Here is a 21,415-nt window from a genome sequence, read left to right on the forward strand (position 1 = left end):
TCTTACGCCTTTCTAAAATGTACTTCGGTATTGCATTCAGTTTCTTTTCAAGTACTTGTCGAATAGTAAATATAATCGATAATTGATCGATTTTAGTATAACCCGCACTAATAATTTTCAATAATATAATTTGCGTTTAGAATCCATCTAGCTGATAGAATGTTTTAAATAATTTTATAGCATATTGACAGAAGATAGATGCCTCCATAACTATTAAAATCAGTTTCTTCGCTTTCTCTTGTAAATTTGAACAATGATTGATACTTTCCACTCTTGTGGCAATTCCTCCTTGTTCCAGATAATGAGAATAAGTTTTTGTATCTTGTTCCACAATTTCTCCTCTCCATATAAACTTAACTAACCCGCAATTTTGTCTACACTCCGATATTTGTGTTTTAAATTTATTTGTAGTGAATAGAATAAACTCTGCAAAACAATCAAATCTTAGCGGTTCTTCAGCAATAATTACGAGACTAAGAAGGAGGGGGTTATGCACATCCAAAGTACCTTAATATTGAATACAACGATCATTGTATGACGTATTTCGAACGAGTAAACACGAAGTTACAAGCAACTGGAAATTTGATTTAATCGAAGAACTGTATTTCGGAAAAGTGTTTACATAAGTATCACATCCAATTACATTAATGGTTTTCAGGTCATGAACATTGCAATGCTGTTTCCATTAATTTGACATCTCAAACCATTCGGAGGATATAAATGTTAAAACTTCATATATTGCTTAAAATGGTATATGTAAGGGAAATTTTTAAAATACCTTTTAAGTTACTTTCCTTTTACACCTTTGAAACAATATTTTTTGGCAGATGTAAATACAGCACATTTTCGAAACTGCAAACTTCAACAGTTTCTACTGTATCTCCACAATGATCTGGCATATCCAACGTTATAAATGGCATTGTAACCTTCACGTCTATCGAAAACCAACTGTGTACTTGGATGAAATACTTTTCGAAGCATTTTTTCGAAATAAAAGTTCTTGAAAAACGACAAACTTTCAATGCCTTGTAACTTCAATGCCAATCATTCAATATCAGTCTTATCATGATCACCATATTAGATACTCAAGTAATCTAGATATAAACTGTCGCTTTACTACTACTTTAGAGGCAACCAAAATTTGGATGTTTGTCATACTGTATCATCCTTAGTTTCCAATATTGAATAATAAATGAAACATTATAAGTTATCCTTTTACACGCAAGTTTGAATTGCATAATAACCTGATGTAGTGCTATTTGGAAAATTCCCCATGCCATAAGCGTCGATGGACCACCGATGGGCAATTAGCGATATCTTGCAAGAATTGGCGGCTCCGCAGCGACGATTAGCGGTAGAATAACTTCCGTTCTGAAAATTATACCGCGCCACATACGCAATGAAACGCCAATGAAACCACAATATTACTCTCCCAAAATATGTTAAATCACCTATATGTGTGTGATTTGTTTACAATAAGGTGAGCCTAAAAGCACTAATAAAAGTAACCCACAGAGGGCGCGAACCACAAACCTTATGATTACTAAATGCATGCTCTTCGGACTTCACCAAGGAGGCGATAAAGAAAACCTCACGAAGAGATAAATCAATGATGCATTTTTAATTTTGGCCAATCAGAGTGCTCCTTTAACAGTGTATATTGGACGATAACCGTTTGGGATCAGATAAAATGCGTTCGCCGTGTAATTTTATAACAAAATGACGCGCGTCTGTTTACTTTATTTCATAGTTCTATCATATTCACTTTCTAATTACCGGCGAAAGTTGCGATCTAAATTCATACAATTCATCTCAAGATTTTTCACTTCATGGTTACTCTTGATGGTCCCCCTACTTAATACGCAATTTTACTAGCCTCAGGAGTCACTGTAACATGAGCCCACCATAAACTAATAGAAGCCAATCACACTCAAGCTACACAAAATCTACTACTTACAATCCTTTTAGGTCTATACTTTACTGCCTTACAAGCATATGAATATTATAAAGCTCCATTCACCATCGCAGACGCTGTATGTGGTTCAACATTTTTCATGGCAACAGGCTTCCATGGCCTACACGTTATTATTGGTTCTACATTTTTGGCCACCTGCCTATTACGTCACCTTCTATCACACTTTAGGAACAATTCGTTATCAAAAAGCAATATATAACAATAACCGCATGCACATGCCAGGCGATAGTTCTTTTCGTTCTCTTCCCAATTCTGCGACAGATTGAAGGTGCGGGGACTAAAATGAAGATCTTGCTGCTACGCGGTGGTAACTTCAACACCCTGACTCTAAATATCTCTTTCGACTCGACGAAACCCTGCCGCCAGTGGCACACTAGCGGCAATACTTCGACGCATCGCTATATCGAAGGTCGACATTTACCGGCAAGTAGACCACTAGGCGTTGATGATGTTTACGGCTTAGGTACTACTACTTTGTGTTGGGTAGGCAACACTTAATCTTGTGTTATCAGCGAGTATGCTAAACGATGTCTACCTCCTGATATTTGTATAATACAATATTTCAGCTCTTTTTGTCCATTAGTTTAACATTCATAACGGCACACCTAAACAAATTGCTCACTATATATATATATATAATGTTGTACATTATGTTTTCAACACTCCTACCTTCAGTATTCCAGTCCTGTTCTAGCTTTGCTACTATTAATGCTAATATTTAAAAAGCAAGATATTCAATTAATTCAATTTTAAATTTCTGTTTTTTCTTTAGATGGGAATGTGTGTAAGGGACCAGAAAGCCAATGTTATGAGGCAAGTCTCCAAGGTATTATTTCAATTTTGAGTTGACAACACTCGATCAAAACAAATAAATTAAATACATTAAAAGTATTAAATATATTCTTAAAATATGAATTACATATCTCAATGATAAAAATTGAACAAAATCTCTAAATTGTTCCATGTACAATCAGGTGGTAGTATCAGTCTTTTACCTTACTGCAGTTTAGTTTTAAAATCATGTATAGAAAGGAATGGTTACAAACATAAACGACTGTTTAATGCTTTGAATTGTCACGGAATTAAATCTATTAGAAAAAATGTTACTTCAAAATTCTCTTTGTTTAACTTCTGTTTACTTCCGAAATATGTAGATGAGAGGAAAACGAACAATAAAGTAATGATAATGTTGTAAACATTAGATCTTTAAAAAAACGTAAAAATGTATAAAATAATTGAAGATCACTGGTCTTTAATGGAAAGAATGTAAAACGATAAGGTAAATAGAAATAGATGCATCTTATTAAGCTGAACAACATAAAATGGGTGAGCTAAAATCGTCAGAAGTTGCTCCCGAGAACAAAGGAAAAACAAATATTGAGGTAAACTTAAAAACTAATGCTGTGCGATAACAGCACAGCATATTCGGATGAAAATAATACTGAAATATATCCAAATCTAACTTTTGTTATGAGAGTCTTAGAATGACTTAGTTATGAGGTATATCCCAGAATTCAACACGATTAATAAGATATATCCCAAAAGTCACGTTTTTATTTTCAAAATCTGTCTTATTCCTTTGATACAATCTGGCGATTCAAAAAAAAACATATGCCTTATTGTCATTAATCAACATCCGTTGCAATGGACATTTCTAAAGATTATGTGTACATATTATATTTACAAATTTTATCAGAATATGAGACAAAAGAACGGTTATTTATGTTAAATTTATTTTGGTTACAAATATATTTGGTGTGTGTGACAGCTTTGGACTAATAAAACGTTGTTACACTAAATATTTCAGTAACTAAAAGGATTTAAACATAATGAGGAGTTTGCTTTCTCTAAGTTCCTATAGGTTTTGTCAGATAAACAAGATGTATTGAAAATAAGCATATCAACTATCATTAATTTTTTAACTTAAATTTTTGCAAAGATATGATACTATACACAAATATATAATATATAATTCGATAGTTTACATCGGTCAGATCAATGATGGTAAATTTTGATACATGGTATTGGAGAAAGACTATTCTTTAGTACTAAAAAGAATTTTATTTGTTCAGATTGATAATTCTTTTGAAACATATAATTTGTTTGTGTGTGTGTACCAGATATGTATAAAAATACACGATTAAGTGCAGATAGCATCTTGGTTGTTTGCGTGTTACTGACATTGACACTCACAGTCCTAAGAGCGCCCTCAAACTTCCTCAAACTTCTAACAATCAGAGACTTACTTCTAATATGACACTCATTTTCTTACGAGGGACGTAGATGACCATTCGAACACACCACAACAATCAAAAACTAGGGCTGGGTAAAATAAAAGGAAAATTTCCTTTGAAACTTTGTAGTGACCCATTAGAGAAGCATTTATGTCAATTTCAAAGTACATTTGCCTCTAGTATGTAAACTAATGATGGATATCGATTTTTATTTTTGAGCTGTCTATTTTCCTCCATCTTGATTTTCCTAAGGTTCAATTTTCACTTATCACCTATGTGTTTTAAAATACAGTTAACCACCATGGTATATAGATGAAGACATTACAATATCTTTAATAAAACTGTAGGTTAAAATGATCAATTTTTACACAAAACAACAATAATAAATAATTTAATTACAATTATTCTTGGATTGGACGGACTGGGGTTAGTTTCATACAGTTTAGTTATTAATTACAATTAGATTTCCAAACTATGCTATACAGTCTGTATTTTATCCAGACTCTATGACTGGAAGTCTTATAGAAAAACGGTAGGAAGCAGAATGAAGTTTCCTCTATTTCTACTCGGTATATCTACCAAGAATAGATTATTTCCGGTTGCAACGTTGATTGGTAGAGACCGGAAATGACAATAGATACTAAAATACAGTTTCCCTAATCGATGCAGCGTCTTACGGATTGATTGGATCACAACTCTTATCTCTCTCTACCTAAGCCCGAAATCGAATAAATTTACTACTACCATCGAACAAGCCGGTTCAATATTTATCTTTATACGGGAAAATTGGTAAGAAATAACGAGAAATGATTTTTTTATGGATACTGAATCGCAAGTTTCGTCTCGAGCTTTGTCATTCGATTCACACTGAAAGTGGAGGACATCTATAATTTCCGGATTCAATGCTGATCGACATAGTGAAAACATGGTATTCGATATTTGATATGGATCCAGTACCGCGAAAATTGGTTCAATTCTCATTCAGTTCTATTGCAACCAGAAGTAGTGGATCCTAGTACTTTTTGGCACATGCTTCCGACTTACTTATGTGATAGTGACTTCCCATTTCCACATGCTTCCGACCTACTTACATGTAATAACATTCCCATTTTCACATGTGTCGGACGTACTTCCATGGTAGCAAGGTACCCGTTCTTTACATGCATCCAAATTCTCTACTTGGTACTGACATATCCTTGTTCACATGTTTCCCACCTACGTATTTGGAAGTGACATTCTGTTCTTCACATGATTCCACTACGTCAGAATGAGTTTTGCATTGCAAGTTTAAAATGGATAACTTCCAACACATTTAGCACACCCTGGTTGGATTTTTATCATCTTAGATGGGTTCTTTGGAAATATGAGGTAAGAGTACAAACTTAAATAATATTGCCTTCGTATAGTCAAACAGTAATTTTACCTCCGAGTTATTGAAGGGTAAATTACCAAAAAAACTGTTTGAACAAATCAGAGATAAGTAAGGTAAAGTAACGTATCTGTATGGAAATATACGCCTACCTTTATCAAGTCATATTGTTCCGAACTGGAAATACGAATATAACATTTGAAACAGTGCAGTTCCGTAAAGATGGGAAGTGACGAAATTACTTCACACATTTGGATATTTTATTGTAAATGTAGCAGTCAATATACTTAGACGATATTTATGAACAGTTCCTAACACTTCACCATAATTTTGTTTTTCACATAATGCTTGCTAACTTTAAAAAGATAAAGTAAATATTAAATTTATGACAAACCCCTTAAATACTCTAGTTTTTATTGCACTTCGTAGACATAATTTTCTTAATTTTATTATTGTCAATAAAGAATGGCAGTTATAGTAAAATAATGTAACAAAAATGGCAGAGAAACAAATTTTAAAGATGACAGTTTATACTGGAAATATTATTTATGTTATGTCATTAATTTACCCAAATTCATTAATCTACATTATGATTTGTACATAGTATCAATTGATTAGTATAGCTTCGAAAGGATTAATGACATGAATCCATCGAAACGAAGAAATAGACCGTAAATTCCTAATCGTAGAAGTATTAATATTACGAACATGAAACTGCAGGTAAAATACGTTAATAAATGCTATAACAAGAAACGATGAGAGTATTACGTAAATATTGCATTACGTCTTGAAACAGTGGCACCATTAACACATAATTCACTTCATTTTACACAATATCATAAGCATTACTTTAAAGTCGCCAACATATTGACTACGGTATATTTCCGTTAAGATGTGTTTCAGGCCCGAAAACGTCCGCTCAACATCTACCTATGTGATATTATCATATCTGAAGAACATTATAATCTTTGAATCCATATCAACGTAACCATGGTTTCATGCATTTGATTGCGCTTATCCCCTCCGGTGAGGAGCGTTAGATTTCACGTTTTACAGGTGAATTGCATCCTATAACACAGTAAACTATGTAGCTTTCATTTGTGGAAGAGAGGTAAAAAACTAAAGAAGTAGCCACAAACTGGAAATGATGATGAACCCGGGTTATTAACTTCAGCCCCAAGTAATAATAATTACGAAGGCTGAAAGATGGGAAAATAATTTTGTTATCAGATTTTGAAAACGAATAAACTACGAGGCTATGGTTAAATTTGTCACTTTTTACATGTTATTCTCGACGAGCTGCAATCCTAAGAGATACAAATCATTGGAACTCGTTAAAGGAAAATGTCAGAATGCATCAGACTTAAATAGCATCATTTTTACGAAATTAATAGAGTAATATTGTTGCATTATATCATGTACAAACATAATTTACCAAACGTGTAATTTTATTCCCTTTGTTTCTTAATCTCCGACAGAGTTAACTCTAAAATTAGGCTTATTCTGTAAATCTTAAAGAAAAATATAGTAAAGTTTAATTGAAATCTAAAAAAAAATTATCTCAGTTGCCGTAAAACGGACAGGCAGATGCTCAAATGCTTATAATTGGAAAAGTAGACTCCAGTCCCTCTGCGAAATCGTGATGAGTATTTTTTATATTTCTACCCAAATATGATTATGATATTTATACCCATTGGCTCTAAGTAACATGATGGTATTTCTAATACGTTTACTGATAAAAAACACCATTATATGTGGTAATATATTTGTACATAAAACGTAAATACGATATAGCTACAGATCTTGTAATTTAAATATATAGAAAACTGTACAACAATAACAAATTAATGAATATGTATTTAATTGTCCAATAATCATTATTATTTTTCAATATAGGTGTAGATCTTCTTAACCACTTTCTGCATACCTTGGAAAACAGGGAAGTTAAAGGTAAGCATCTCAGAAACATTTTCAAAGGTTATCCAGGTAATGTCCCGAAGCGATGTGAAAATATAATTTATAACATTTACATGTAAATATAGTGTAAGATAAACTTATTCTTTTGTTATTACCTTTCCATTATAAGAAAACATAAGTCATTAGTATATTATAAGCATTGATTCTATAATAATTGTCACATTAATTTTTTTGTTCATTTTCATTCAATTTATGATACGGATTTTCCAAAACTCAGAATTCCTACGTCATGGTACATTACAAAGGTAGGATAGAGACAGTGCTATCTGTGGAAATCCCCTGAATCATAATAATATGTATGGTTCAGTTTATATGTAAATATAATGCACTTCATAAAAATTAATATCAAAATTGAAGATACTGACAATTTAAAGACACTTATTATCTCTCAGCAGAGATCAAAACGTACAGTTATTACTTTTGTTGAGCAATTTCAGTCTCGTACAATACCATTACAACGGAATTCAAGTAGTGGAAAGTATGCAATGAAATTTCCAGTTCGAAGCCCCACGATTATAAAACGAGGCTTATAAATACAGGGATGATGATGATAAATGAAATGATTTAATGAAGAAAGAAGAAGGAAACACGACAACCCAAAGAAAATCTACGCATATGATATTTTCCAACACAAAGTATAGCTGGCGAGGTAGGATGGAACTAGATATCTAAAGCACATAGGTGATCACTTTATCACTGATCCCTGCAGTCTCGTGGAGGCTGTGAGTACACGCTAGGTTTATGAGGTTCTTCACGATCATTAATGTTTACAAAATATGCAGAGATAATCAAAAACAAAATCTCCTCAAAAGTCAAGCTTGATCCCCATTTTTTCGAAATTAAAGTCGGGAATTGCTTGTCTATATCTTTGAGTTAAAAGAATTAGAAAATGTTGAACAAATATTGTATTAATTAAGAAAGGTTAATGGTTATGAAACTAAAAATTTAAAACAAATCTCCCAGAACTTTGGAAAAAATTGTTGTTGTTAATTAGTGAAACATATTTACTTGAAGAAGGTAAGCGGACTAACTATATTATCATTCTTAACATAGGTATTAAAAGGACCGTAGATTTCTTCGCCTTAATTTCGAAAGAGTAATTAGCAAGTTCACGTAATGAACTTTATTTTTAGTTCATTATGTACAATTACGTACAAACAACACAAGGTGATAGTTTTTAAATCTTACTTATAGTCTTAATACGATATACCGTGTACCGATACAATATGCATTTGGTATACCGTGTACTGAATATGTTTATGTAATTATCTAATGGTACTCTCATTTTTCTTTTTCATGAATTTTGAAATGTTAAGATCGTTGGGGTTTCCTGGAGTCAGTAACTGATGCGATGAAATCATGTATTAGAGACATAGAGAAAAAAGGAGCCGGAGGTACTTAATTTTATTTTACATAAATGCTTATATTTTTCTTTATTACCAATTCTTTTTTAAATAAAACTATTTGTAGTACTCAGCCTTCACCTTTGTAAAATAGTGCTTAATTAATAGTTGTAATTATTTATTAATGTCTTAATAATAAAGATGATCATTAGCCATGTTCGGCATGATCATTATCAATTTTTATATAACTAAATTGAAATTATACAATTGCATTTATCATTAAATAGTCACAATATATTGCTGCAGAAATGTTCATATGGTTACGGGCCTTGTCGTATATTGAAGTAATTGAATTGAAACAATTCAGTTTCTAACTTGCAAACTAATCGCCATAATATTTTTAAATCTGCCAATTGCTGTATCCTAGTGTCATCTACTAACATCACGAAGACAGGTAGTACAGGTAGCGACAAGTATATGCTTAACTTTGTACTATTAGGTGTAGGCATTAATGACAAACTGACATTCTTTTCTATTATAAATATGATAATTGGAACTATTGTCACTTGTAGGAAGCGAACATGCAAAGCAGTGGGATTGGCCTCTTTTCTCCTAAAAGTCAGTTATAAGTACTTTATAAAAGTCTTCTCCATGCTTACTGCAGAGCAAGTCAAAATCATGGACCAGATTTCAGAGATTTATTCTATGAAATCTATTAAACATTACGATATGTCTCTTAATAAAGGTAAACTATTAAAGTTTTTTTTTTCAAACATATCACAAGAAAGATGTGATTGACGATGTGATGAGTTGATCGATGTGAGAACCTCGCGATATGTAGCACAGTATTTGTAGTATTTATATAGAATTGTATTTATATTACCAAATCTTTTATGGCATATCGCGGCCAATATCACCAATGGCTACTGTGATGCAGAGATGCAAGCCACCAATGTTGTTGGAAGTGGCGGTACTAATGGTCCTCCCCGTAGGTGAATATCTCCGATGTTGGGTACGAAAAGTTCCCTTGCACGCTAATCACAAATTTGTTTACATGATAATCAACCACACAGAATGACCTCTGTTCCTCAGTCAACGTCATTTTTCTTAACTGGTTGCTAGAAATGGTAAAAACTGGAAACACTGTGTGAAAACTAAACTTTGAGAGTTAACCTTTCGAAGCGCATGTTTCTCAATAGCATATATGTATTATTTTTCAAAGAATAAAGTTCTAATATTGGATTCGCCATTTTGACATGCCCTGTATTAAGAGTATAATTCCATAATGTCATAAGAGTATAACGAGGGAAAAATGTAAAACGATAAAACAATCCCATCAAATTGAACAAATTGACGTACGTGGTGCTAAATCTGCACATACAGTTTTTAAGAAAATCGACAGAAAAAAACTAATTTTGATGACAGGGAATTGAATTTGTACGACAACTATTAAAGTAAAACTAATATTTAAGTCTATCCCCATCAAGTCTTTTAGTGTGATACTGGCAACAATACGTAATTTGTAGTAATTCACCTCATACGCGATCAATGGCTGATCCACAGATAAAGTTTACATACGGAATACTCGATCGGCTGACATTAACACAAATACATGAAATAAAAACAAGTTGGAAAATACCCTAATGAAAGTTTATGTTATAGCTTTCTTATAGTAAATAAAATACTTTATCCATAAAGTTTGAAGATAGTAATACAAAATAATAAAGGAAATACTGCTTTGGTATTCAGATAAACTTTTCTTTTGTAATATTTCAGAACCATGGAATGCAATTTTAAGAAGTGATGATGCCTTACAACGCTGTCTTTGGGAAATGTCGGAAAGAGATATTGAAGGTAGATTTATTTCATTTCATTATCATATAGTATGTAATAACAAAATTAATATAAAAATTGACACGCGGGACCTTTAAATATATATAGAAGAAGTAACTCCATTTCCTTTAAATCATCCCATAACAGTCAAAGCAAGATTACCAGTAATTCTTAAAAATTTTAAAATGGAAACAAACGTTTAATTACATATCTCTGTAGCTTAAAGAGTAAATTGTAATCTCGAAATTATATATTCATAAATAAATATATATATATATATATATATATATATAGAAATACCAACCTAACTATATACCTAACTGCATAAATTTATGAATTCATATATATATATATATATATATATATATATATATATATATATATATATATATATATAAATGTATGTGATTAAAATACAAATAATGTACTGTGTTTGAATATTTTTATAAATACTTGCAGATCCATGTGATTTGATATCTTCAACAGACGGAGATGGATTTCGTTGCCACAGATTATTGGCCGATATAGAACGTCTTCGTACGTATATCAGATTTGAATATGAATGTATAATAGTCAATAAGTTTTAAATTACGTTCAACTAAGTTCAGAATTTCTATAATAAAGCTGAAAAGTTTATTTATTTTTTTAATATATAATTTTGTGAGTACTATTTTTCGACATCTTATACACAATCTCTTTCTTCTGTTAGTTCTTCGTTAGTTAATTCACTTGCTAGCCTTTGTAGACTCATCATATTAAGAACTTAATTCACCAAATAACTGCTCTGAAACTTTGAAATTAATATTTTTCCTCTTCCCCCAACGGCTCTCTCTCTCTATCTATCTATCTATCTATCTATCTATATATATATATATATATATATATATATATATATATATATATATATATATACTGAAAGTAATTATTCTTGCCTAGATTCGCAACAACTGCTTCCAAAGAAAATTCGATCACAACTTGTACGCAGTTTACTGAGGGGCATTTCTTATAGCTTAGAGTGCACGCATTCATCATAAAATAATTTATAATATCATTTATATATTCTGATATCTTAAGTTATTAATACTAGAATTGATATCTTCATAACATTAAATTATTATTTTGATACAGTATTTAATTGTTCTATTATATGATAGAAGAAAGAATATTAGAACCTTCTATCCCTAAATATTTCTGCTTATGGAGATACTTGTTAAGATATATAGTCAAAAGTAATTTAACTTCAAACAGCGTCAGTATTGAGTGAAATATATTGTTTTATGTCCTTTAATAATTGTTATGGGTTCGATATCATATAATAAAATATTAATGAAATTTTTAAATCAATATAAAGTCTATATTACGACAACCATTTCAAATAAAAATATTTTGTTAAATGTTTATGTTTCTTCTTCTAGTTGACAAACCGACTCGCTAATGTATTCCTGAAGCACGCCTGATATTAACACATTTTAAGTAATGTGATAAGTCAGTACACATTCCTACCTAGCTCAATTGACAATAACTAAGTGAAGTAGGATACATAATCAAGGATACGGAAACTTATTTGGTTGTTATTAACCAAATGAAAGAAATACCTTTTCAATACGTAAATGGATAGGGATTACTTACTTATGGATCATAAGGACGCGGACCTATGTTGTAAAAAAAATTACTTATATATTACATACTGTAGTTAAGTCATTCAACAAATTTCTAAAAGGTGAAGTGAAGTGAAGCAAAGACACAAAACATTGTTAACTGCTGGTTCATTGTATGCATAAATTATAAGTTACATTTAAACTTAGTTAGTTTACAAGACAATATTACAGTTTATAAGAAAATTATACACACATCCTGAAGGAATTAATGTTTTCTTTTTATCCTCACAAGAATAGTACTTGTTCCTAAAAAATGCAAAGTATGATTGTAATGAAACTTTTTTTATTTTTTATAGGAACAGATGGAACGAAAAATCTGCTGCATGAATTAAGGAGTAGGCGTGACATATCAGGTATTAATGGCAGGCATGTATCAGGTCATAGAACAGCATTACAATATATCATTTCAGTATATCAATACAGCAGAAAAACATCGAAGGCATTTTAGTATTTTTTAAACGAATTAACTGTGTGCCGTACTTTCCACAATTATGCCCTATAAGCTCAAGGAAACGGATTATTAATTACCGTGAAGGATTATGAATCAAAGTGGCGGAATAAGATTCTAAGTGGAGAAATCTAAATTACCGAAAAGAACCACGAAAACAATATTGTGAGTAAAAGCTCCAAAATCTGAGATCGAACCAAGGATCCCTCACCAGACACGAGAGCTGTATCATTGAATCATCGTGATATTCCTTGCTATTTACTTGAAAATATTGATAATGATCAAAATTAATCACTTAATATGGTTTTCCCAACCGATGTTTTGCGATACATTGATGTGTTGCACAGCTCCGTGGAGTGAGACATCGAATCTGACAATTTAAAAAGCATATTTGTACCATCCAGATGATCTATCAACGTAGACATTATAGGAGCATGAAGCGTTTGATGATAAACTAGAATAAATTTTGAGACATACAGTACCAACAAACAGGAGCATTAATGTTCAACTTCACTTGGCGATACTTGGAGAACACTATGAAGTAAAAAAAAAATATATTAATATTGTTTTAAACTCTATATTACCATTCCAATTTATATATTATTACAATATTATAAATTTATATTGTATTTATAATAAAGAAGCTGATTAATATATTTTGGCCGTAAAGTCGTAAGCGTTCTAAAAATTGTATCGCTAGTCAAAAAAGATTAGAAGCCTTTGATTTAACAGACTACACATAATATATATTAATACTTTTCTTTTCAGTATTTACATCATAAATTATTATTACTGTCGGAAATATAAAAGTAGTCAGTTTGTAGCATGTATAATATGAACCACATTTGAAGTGAAATGAAAAAATGTAATAACTGTAGTTTTAGATTCGTTATTATATCCTGTAAGCAGGAGACGAATCCGAGAGGAAAATGGAGTACACTAAGAGAAACTATGGACACACTGCTGTTTTTCACAAATTTGCATGATCTAGAATCGGACCATGAACTCATCCTAGATGTTCTAAGGAGGATGTTCGACAACCAAATCAGCGTATCAGCATGAATTACAATTGTTTGGAGAGGGTAGTATATTTACCACAATGATTTACCGAATTTCTACATTATCATCAAGCGAAAGAAGTCGAAAGGAAAGTCAAAATAATTACTTATTTTCGTCTCTGTCACTCTTTCTCTTCTTCCTCTATTTTCTCGATGGTAAGTTATTTTTCATAATGTATTTAGTTCAAATGTATCAACTTATGTAATTGTCTATTAATTCCTCCTGATCGCAACTTCTCAACGGTAGAAAATCCTTGTGCTGCTTATATAGAAATGGATTGCCGATGATTGGAAGAAAGTACTATGGCTCAGTAAATCATGTCTATCTTATTTCGGAAAGCAATCCGAAGTTTATGTGTGGTGTGTGCTGAAAATGATGTATGCTCAGGACTAGTAATTATTACAGTAAAACTAGAGGCGGGTCTGTGCTGGTGTGGGCCACAATTTCAAGGCATTCCATTTCTTCTTTTATTACTCATGTAAATAAGCATATCATAGCAAATTCTTGTCACAGAATTTATGACATCTACAACTTACAATAATTAGCCAAAATGTTTATATAGAGAAAGTTTAATTTTTCTATTTTTCTGATTTGTGCTTTTGCAAAATGTAAGAAAATAATATTTGAATCCATGTACCACTAATGCAGTCTTTACAGCTACTTTAAAGAAATTTGTAGGCAAAGTAAAAAAAAAAAAAAAAGTTTTTTTTTTTCGACTTTAAGGATGCTGTGCAGAGTATCTCATAAATAGTTGAAAATTTGGAATAACTTCCCGAACAAAAATACATCAATATTAAAAATTCCTTTAGAAGCATTTTTAATTCTTTTTAATTACAATGGATTACTTGAAGTGCGATTTCCCCTTAAATGAAAATCTCCTTGTAATTTCTTGTTTACGTACTATGAGATACCAAAATTGATTTTTCTGAAGATTTCAAAGCTTATAAATCAGAAATGAAACCGAAATAACAATACAAGGTATAGCTGATTAGAATTGAGAAACTGAAAATGTCAGAGAAATAAAAATTCTACCAGTGTAAACTATTGGTCTTTCTATTTGGTGTTTTTAATTGTATGCGTGAAGAAAAGAAAGAAGATTTGATATTACATCCAAATTTTCAATAATTACTAGCTTAAACAGAAGAAATAATTTTAAAAATGTTTTCCAAGTGTTAGTAGTAATGGCCTTACTTTGCCTAACTTTTTGGCCCCTGGGTCCCTGCCTCAGGACCCATGGTCCCTGGCCGGGGTCAATGACCTAGGGGTACATAGGACCACCCCCTCTAAATTTTGGCAGGGGTACCATGGCCCACCCCCTAAATTTTGGCAGGGGTACATAGGACCACCCCCCTTAAATTTTGGAAATTGCCAAATCTAAAAATTTGGTATGGTAGCCTAGGACCATAGTATGTACCTCTATCAGTATTGGGTGTCTATGTCGTTCCCTTTCATGGGTAAAAAATTGCCAAAAATTCAAATTTCGGGGGTTTTTGACCTAATTTATCCCCTTGGATGAGGTGTTATTACCCTATATGGTTATATGGTCGTATACAGGGGTCCATTACCTTTCATAAGACATGGGTATATTAATGCACCCCTTGAAAAATTTGGGAGGGGTACCTTGGCCCACCCCTTAAATTTTGGAAATTGCCCAATTTCAACATTGGGTATTATAGTACAGGACCCTAATATGTATTATGATAAATTTGGGTGGTCCACCTCATTCCCTTTTAGGGGTACATAGGACCACCCCCCTTAAATTTTGGAAATTGCCAAATCTAAAAATTTGGTGTGGTAGCCTAGGACCATAGTATGTACCTTTATCAGTATTGGGTGTCTATGTCGTTCCCTTTCATGGGTAAAAAATTGCCAAAAATTTAAATTTCGGGGGTTTTTGACCTAATTTATCCCCTTTGATGAGGTATTATTACCCTATATAGTTATATGGACGTATACAGGGGTCCATTACTTTTCATAACATATGGGTATATTAATGCACCCCTTGAAAAATTTGGGAGAGGTACCTTGGCCCACCCCTTAAATTTTGGAAATTGACCAATTTAAACATTGGGTATTATAGTACAGGACCCTAATATGTATCATGATAAATTTGGGCGGTCCACCTCGTTTCCTTCCAGGGGCACAAAATTGCCAAAATATAAACGTAAGCAATACGTTATACCACGTGTTTGATTTTTGGTCGATTTTATCCCCTTTGATGAGATGTTATTACCTTATATGGTTACATGGTCATGTATAGGGGTCCATTCCCTTTCATAAGATATCGGTATATTTGTACACTCCTTTAAAAATTTGGGAGGGGTACTTTGGCCCACCCCTTAAATTTTGGAAATTGCCCAATTTAAACATTTGGTATTATAGTACCGGACCTTAACATGTATTATGATAAATTTGGGTGTTCCACCTCGTCCCCTTTTAGGGGTACAAAATTGTCAAAATATAAACGTAAGCAATACGTTGTACCACGTGTTTGGTCTTTTGGCCCAATTTATCCTCTTGGATGAGGTTCTATTACCTTATATGGTTATATGGTTATGTATAGGGGTCTATTCCCTATCATAAGACATAGGTACATTTGTGCACTTCTTTAAAAATTTGGGAGGGGTACTTTGGCCCACCCCTTAAATTTTGGAAATTGCCCAATTTAAACATTTGGTATTATAGTACCGGACCTTAACATGTATTATTATGATAAATTTGGGTGTTCCACCTCGTTCCCTTTTAGGGGTACAAAATTGTCAAAATATAAACGTAAGCAATACGTCGTACCACGTGTTTGGTCTTTTGGCCCAATTTATCCTCTTGCATGAGGTTCTATTACCTTATATGGTTATATGGTTATGTATAGGGGTCTATTCCCTATCATAAGACATAGGTACATTTGTGCACCCCGGGAGGGGTACTTTGGCCCACCCCTTAAATTTTAGAAATTGCTCATTTTATATATTTGGTATTATAGTACCGGACCTTAACATGTATTATTATGATAAATTTGGGTGTTCCACCTCGTTCCCTTTTAGGGGTACGAAATTGCCAAATTTTAGTACAACCACGTGTTTGGTCTTTTGGCCCAATTTATCCTCTTGGATGAGGTCCTATTACCTTATATGGTTATATGGTCATGTATAAAGGTCCATTACCTATCATAAGACATAGGTACATTTGTGCACCCCGGGAGGGGTACTTTGGCCCACCCTTAAATTTTGGAAATTGCTCATTTTATATATTTGGTATTATAGTACTGGACCCTAACATGTATTATGATAAATTTGGGTAGTTCACCTTGTTCTCTTTCATGCGTAAAAAAAATTGCCAAATTTTACTACAACCACGTGTTTGGTATTTTGGTTCACCCCTTGGATGAGGTCCTATTACCTTATATGATTATATGGTTATGTATATTGGTCCATTCCCTATTATAAGACATGGGTATATTGATGCACCCTTTAAAAAATTTGGGAGGGGTATCTTGACTCATCCACTCAATTTTAGAAATTGATTAATATAAGCATTTGGTATCTTCGTACAGGTCTTCAATATGTACAACTATAAATTTGGATGGTCCACATCGTTCCCTTTCATGGGTAAAGAACTACCAAAAATCAAATTTCGGATGTTATTGACCCCTATTTAATATGTTATATGGTTTATTACCTCTATATGTTTATGTTCTCTTTTAAATTTGGGAATTATCAAATAACAAAATTCGGTAAACGTTTTCTAGGACCCATTGGTATTCCTCTTATGGCCAAATATTCAAAATTTAAAGGTTATTGACCGGCTTTATTATTGAATAAGTACAGGATTTATTACTTTTTCATAAGACACAGGTGTATTTGTGTACCAATCTTAAATTTTGGGAGGGGTACATTTCTTATTGTCATATCAATAATTGGTAATTGTTCTTTGGGTAAATCATTGTGATCACGTGATCAGTTATTGACCTATGATGGGATTAGGAGTCCAGGACATTGGTACATTGAAACTTTGTAGGATAATTTGAGAATGCGTCATTGGTATTGATTATTACAGCCAAATATAAACGTAAGCAATACGATGTACCACGTGATTGACCTTGATGAGGTAGTGTACAGGGATACATAGCTAACCTTATTGAATCTTATGACTCATAGTCTTAAGGGAATACATGCTACAACACTGGCAAAGTTATTGTTAATGCAATTTCATTGGCTGATCACTATCTTTCGTGCAATCTGATTGGTTGATCACTATCTTTCGTGCAATCTGATTGGTTGATGAGTTTTAAATCTTTGCTGTATTCAGTTTTTAAGTTTTGTTTTACATTTAAAAATCTTGTTTTCGTTCAACATTTTGCACTCAATGATAAATATGATCAAAACCGTTTATTTGTTAATCGAATAGTTAAAAACCGGATAAAGTTTGACGGTTAACCGTGAAACGTAAAAATTTTTTAGTTTGAAAATTTTTTGTTTGAAAGTTTTTGTTTGAAAATTCTTGCTTTCAAATTTTTTGTTTGAATTTTTTGTTTGAGAATTTTGTTTGAAATTTTTTTTGACAACTTTTGTTTCAAAATTTTTTGTTTAAAATTTTTTGTTTGAAATTTTTTTTTCGTTTCAAAATTTTGTTTGAGATTTTTTCGTTTGAAATTTTTGTTCGAAAATTTTGTTTAAAATTTTTTGTTTGAAATTTTTCGTTTCCAAATTTTTTGTTTGAAATTTTTTGTTTCAAAATTTTGTTTGAAATTTTTTTCGCTTTAAAATTTTGTTTGAATTTTTTTTTGGTTTGAAATTGTTTGTTTGAATTTTTTTTTTCGTTTCAAAATTTTGTTTCAAAGATTTTTTGTTCTAAATTTTTTGTTTCAAAGTTTGTGCACCCATTAGTAAAGAACTGGAACTGTTTAGAACAAAAACCTTTGACAACATTGTGGTGCAATAGTACACGTCAGAACCTGGGGTTGTACTTGAAATGAAAAAACACAATTCATTGAAATGGATCATTTTATTACACTCCACATACATCCGTACCAGATAGTGGTTCTGGATATTGTCGATACAATGTATTTTGAACTTCTTGCACTAGTTTGTCTTTAGCATATAATTTTAATTCCAGTTGAAGTCTTTTAAGGTCTAATGCAATATCAATTGGTGGAAACTCAATGTCCATTTGATCACAAATAAACTGTTTATCAATACAGGTATGCACCCACGAACGATGTTGACAACCATCACAATATCTAGATACATGTTGTACAATATGCATAACACATTTTTCAAAATAGTACTTTTTCAGGAATATACTAGTTTTGTTGCACACTTCCACTGCATATTTCACACACTGGAATACGCTGATGAATTTGTTCCATTCTGTTTGTGTTAGATACACCATGTTGCGAGGGACATGGAATGTACTCTTTTTACGTAACAACACCATCTTCTCTTCGAGGACTGTACGCATCACCACTTCATGATTTGAGCCTAATGATTTGACTATGGTCACATTTAGCTCATCATGAAAATAATCGTTCATTTGGTCGATTCGTGAACATAATATTTGCCATTCTTCACAGGTCAGTTGTACACCAAATTGTTCTGCTTTGCCCAATCGAATCACAGGTTCAAATGTTCTAGCACTGATACCAATCATCACATGTTTTGTTTGAAATATATTTATTGGATAATAGCTTGCGAAGATGAACTCTTTATCGTTAGAAGTGCACATCTTTCCTCCTGAAAAGCACTTGCTCAAATGATTTCGTGGGATGACACTGTATTTGCTGGTTTATAGTTATTGCTGACGTCATTGGTAAGGAATGTGCTGACGTTTGAATTCATGATTTCATCACAGTTGCTGACGTCATGCCGACCAACCAAATTCATACAACTACAGCTGACGTCATTGGAATGTGCTGATTCATGATTTCATCACAATGGCTGACGAATCTGGCTGTGTAATAAATTCAAGTTGATGACTTCGACCCAAGAATCCTTTGTAACATAAAGATACAGATCCAGTATTTAAGAAACGCAGCAGTTCTTCTTGTTTTGATGGTTCCATGGGTAAATATCTTGCTGGTAAAATTATATTCTTATCATTTTCAAGCTTCACTACGATTCTTAATCCAAACTTTGTAGGGATCATTTGGCTAGCTAAGATTCTATAAGGTACATTCTGTTGTAAATCAGTAATCTTGGTAAATGATTTCATCACATCACGTGTGTTTAGAAACTGCAGACAAGTAGCCATGATGATGTTGTCATGAATACTAACTCGAACGATACTTATATATGATGCAAAACTGATGACGTTGCATTATCATGTTCTGACGTGTACTATTGCACCACAATGTTGCCAGAGGTTTTTGTTCTAAACAGTTCCAGTTCTTTACTAATAAGTGCACAAACTTTTAAAAATGTCAACTCAAACTTTGAAACAAAAATTTAGAACAAAAAATCTTTGAAACAAAATTTTGAAACGAAAAAAAAAATTCAAACAAACAATTTCAAACGAAAAAAAATTCAAACAAAATTTTGAAGCGAAAAAAAAAATTTTCAAACAAAATTTTGAAACAAAAAATTTCAAACAAAAAATTTGGAAACGAAAAATTTCAAACAAAAAATTTTAAACAAAATTTTCGAACAAAAATTTGCAAACAAAAAATTGAAAACGAAAAAAAAATTCAAACAAAAATTTCAAACGAAAAAATCTCAAACAAAATTTTGAAACGAAAAAAATTTCAAACAAAAAAATTTTAAACAAAAAATTTTGAAACAAAAGTTGTCAAAAAAAATTTCAAACAAAATTCTCAAACAAAAAATTCAAACAAAAAATTTGAAAGCAAGAATTTTCAAACAAAAACTTTCAAACAAAAAATTTTCAAACTAAAAAATTTTTACGTTTCACGGTTAACCGTCAAACTATCCGGTTTTTAACTATTCGATTAACAAATAAACGGTTTTGATCATATTTATCATTGAGTGCAAAATGTTGAACGAAAACAAGATTTTTAAATGTAAAACAAAACTTAAAAACTGAATACAGCAAAGATTTAAAACTCATCAACCAATCAGATTGCACGAAAGATAGTGATCAACCAATCAGATTGCACGAAAGATAGTGATCAGCCAATGAAATTGCATTAACAATAACTTTGCCAGTGTTGTAGCATGTATTCCCTTAAGACTATGAGTAATAAGATTCAATAAGGTTAGCTATGTATCCCTGTACACTACCTCATCAAGGTCAATCACGTGGTACAACGTCTTGCTTACGTTTATATTTGGCTGTAATAATCAATACCAATGACGCATTCTCAAATTATCCTACAAAGTTTCAATGTACCAATGTCCTGGACTCCTAATCCCATCATAGGTCAATAACTGATCACGTGATCACAATGATTTACCCAAAGAACAATTACCAATTATTGATATGACAATAAGAAATGTACCCCTCCCAAAATTTAAGATTGGTACACAAATACACCTGTGTCTTATGAAAAAGTAATAAATCCTGTACT

General features: G+C 32.0%; 1 protein-coding gene across 3 annotated transcripts in view; it reads left to right on the plus strand.

Annotated features, from left to right (window-relative positions):
• LOC145683707 (uncharacterized) overlaps positions 1-21,415 on the plus strand; it is a 66,195-nt gene that overhangs the window by 18,759 nt on the left and 26,021 nt on the right. For all 3 annotated transcript variants that reach the window (XM_081755146.1, XM_081755147.1, XM_081755149.1), the window contains exons 7-12: positions 2,748-2,801; positions 7,475-7,528; positions 8,872-8,949; positions 10,675-10,752; positions 11,191-11,268; positions 12,686-12,742. In XM_081755146.1, coding sequence (XP_081611272.1) covers positions 2,748-2,801; positions 7,475-7,528; positions 8,872-8,949; positions 10,675-10,752; positions 11,191-11,268; positions 12,686-12,742 — 399 coding nt within the window. The remainder of the gene's footprint in view (positions 1-2,747; positions 2,802-7,474; positions 7,529-8,871; positions 8,950-10,674; positions 10,753-11,190; positions 11,269-12,685; positions 12,743-21,415) is intronic.

This window comes from Thermobia domestica, chromosome 4, assembly GCF_964235325.1.
Source record: "Thermobia domestica chromosome 4, izTheDome1.hap1.1, whole genome shotgun sequence".
NCBI lineage: Eukaryota > Metazoa > Arthropoda > Insecta > Zygentoma > Lepismatidae > Thermobia > Thermobia domestica.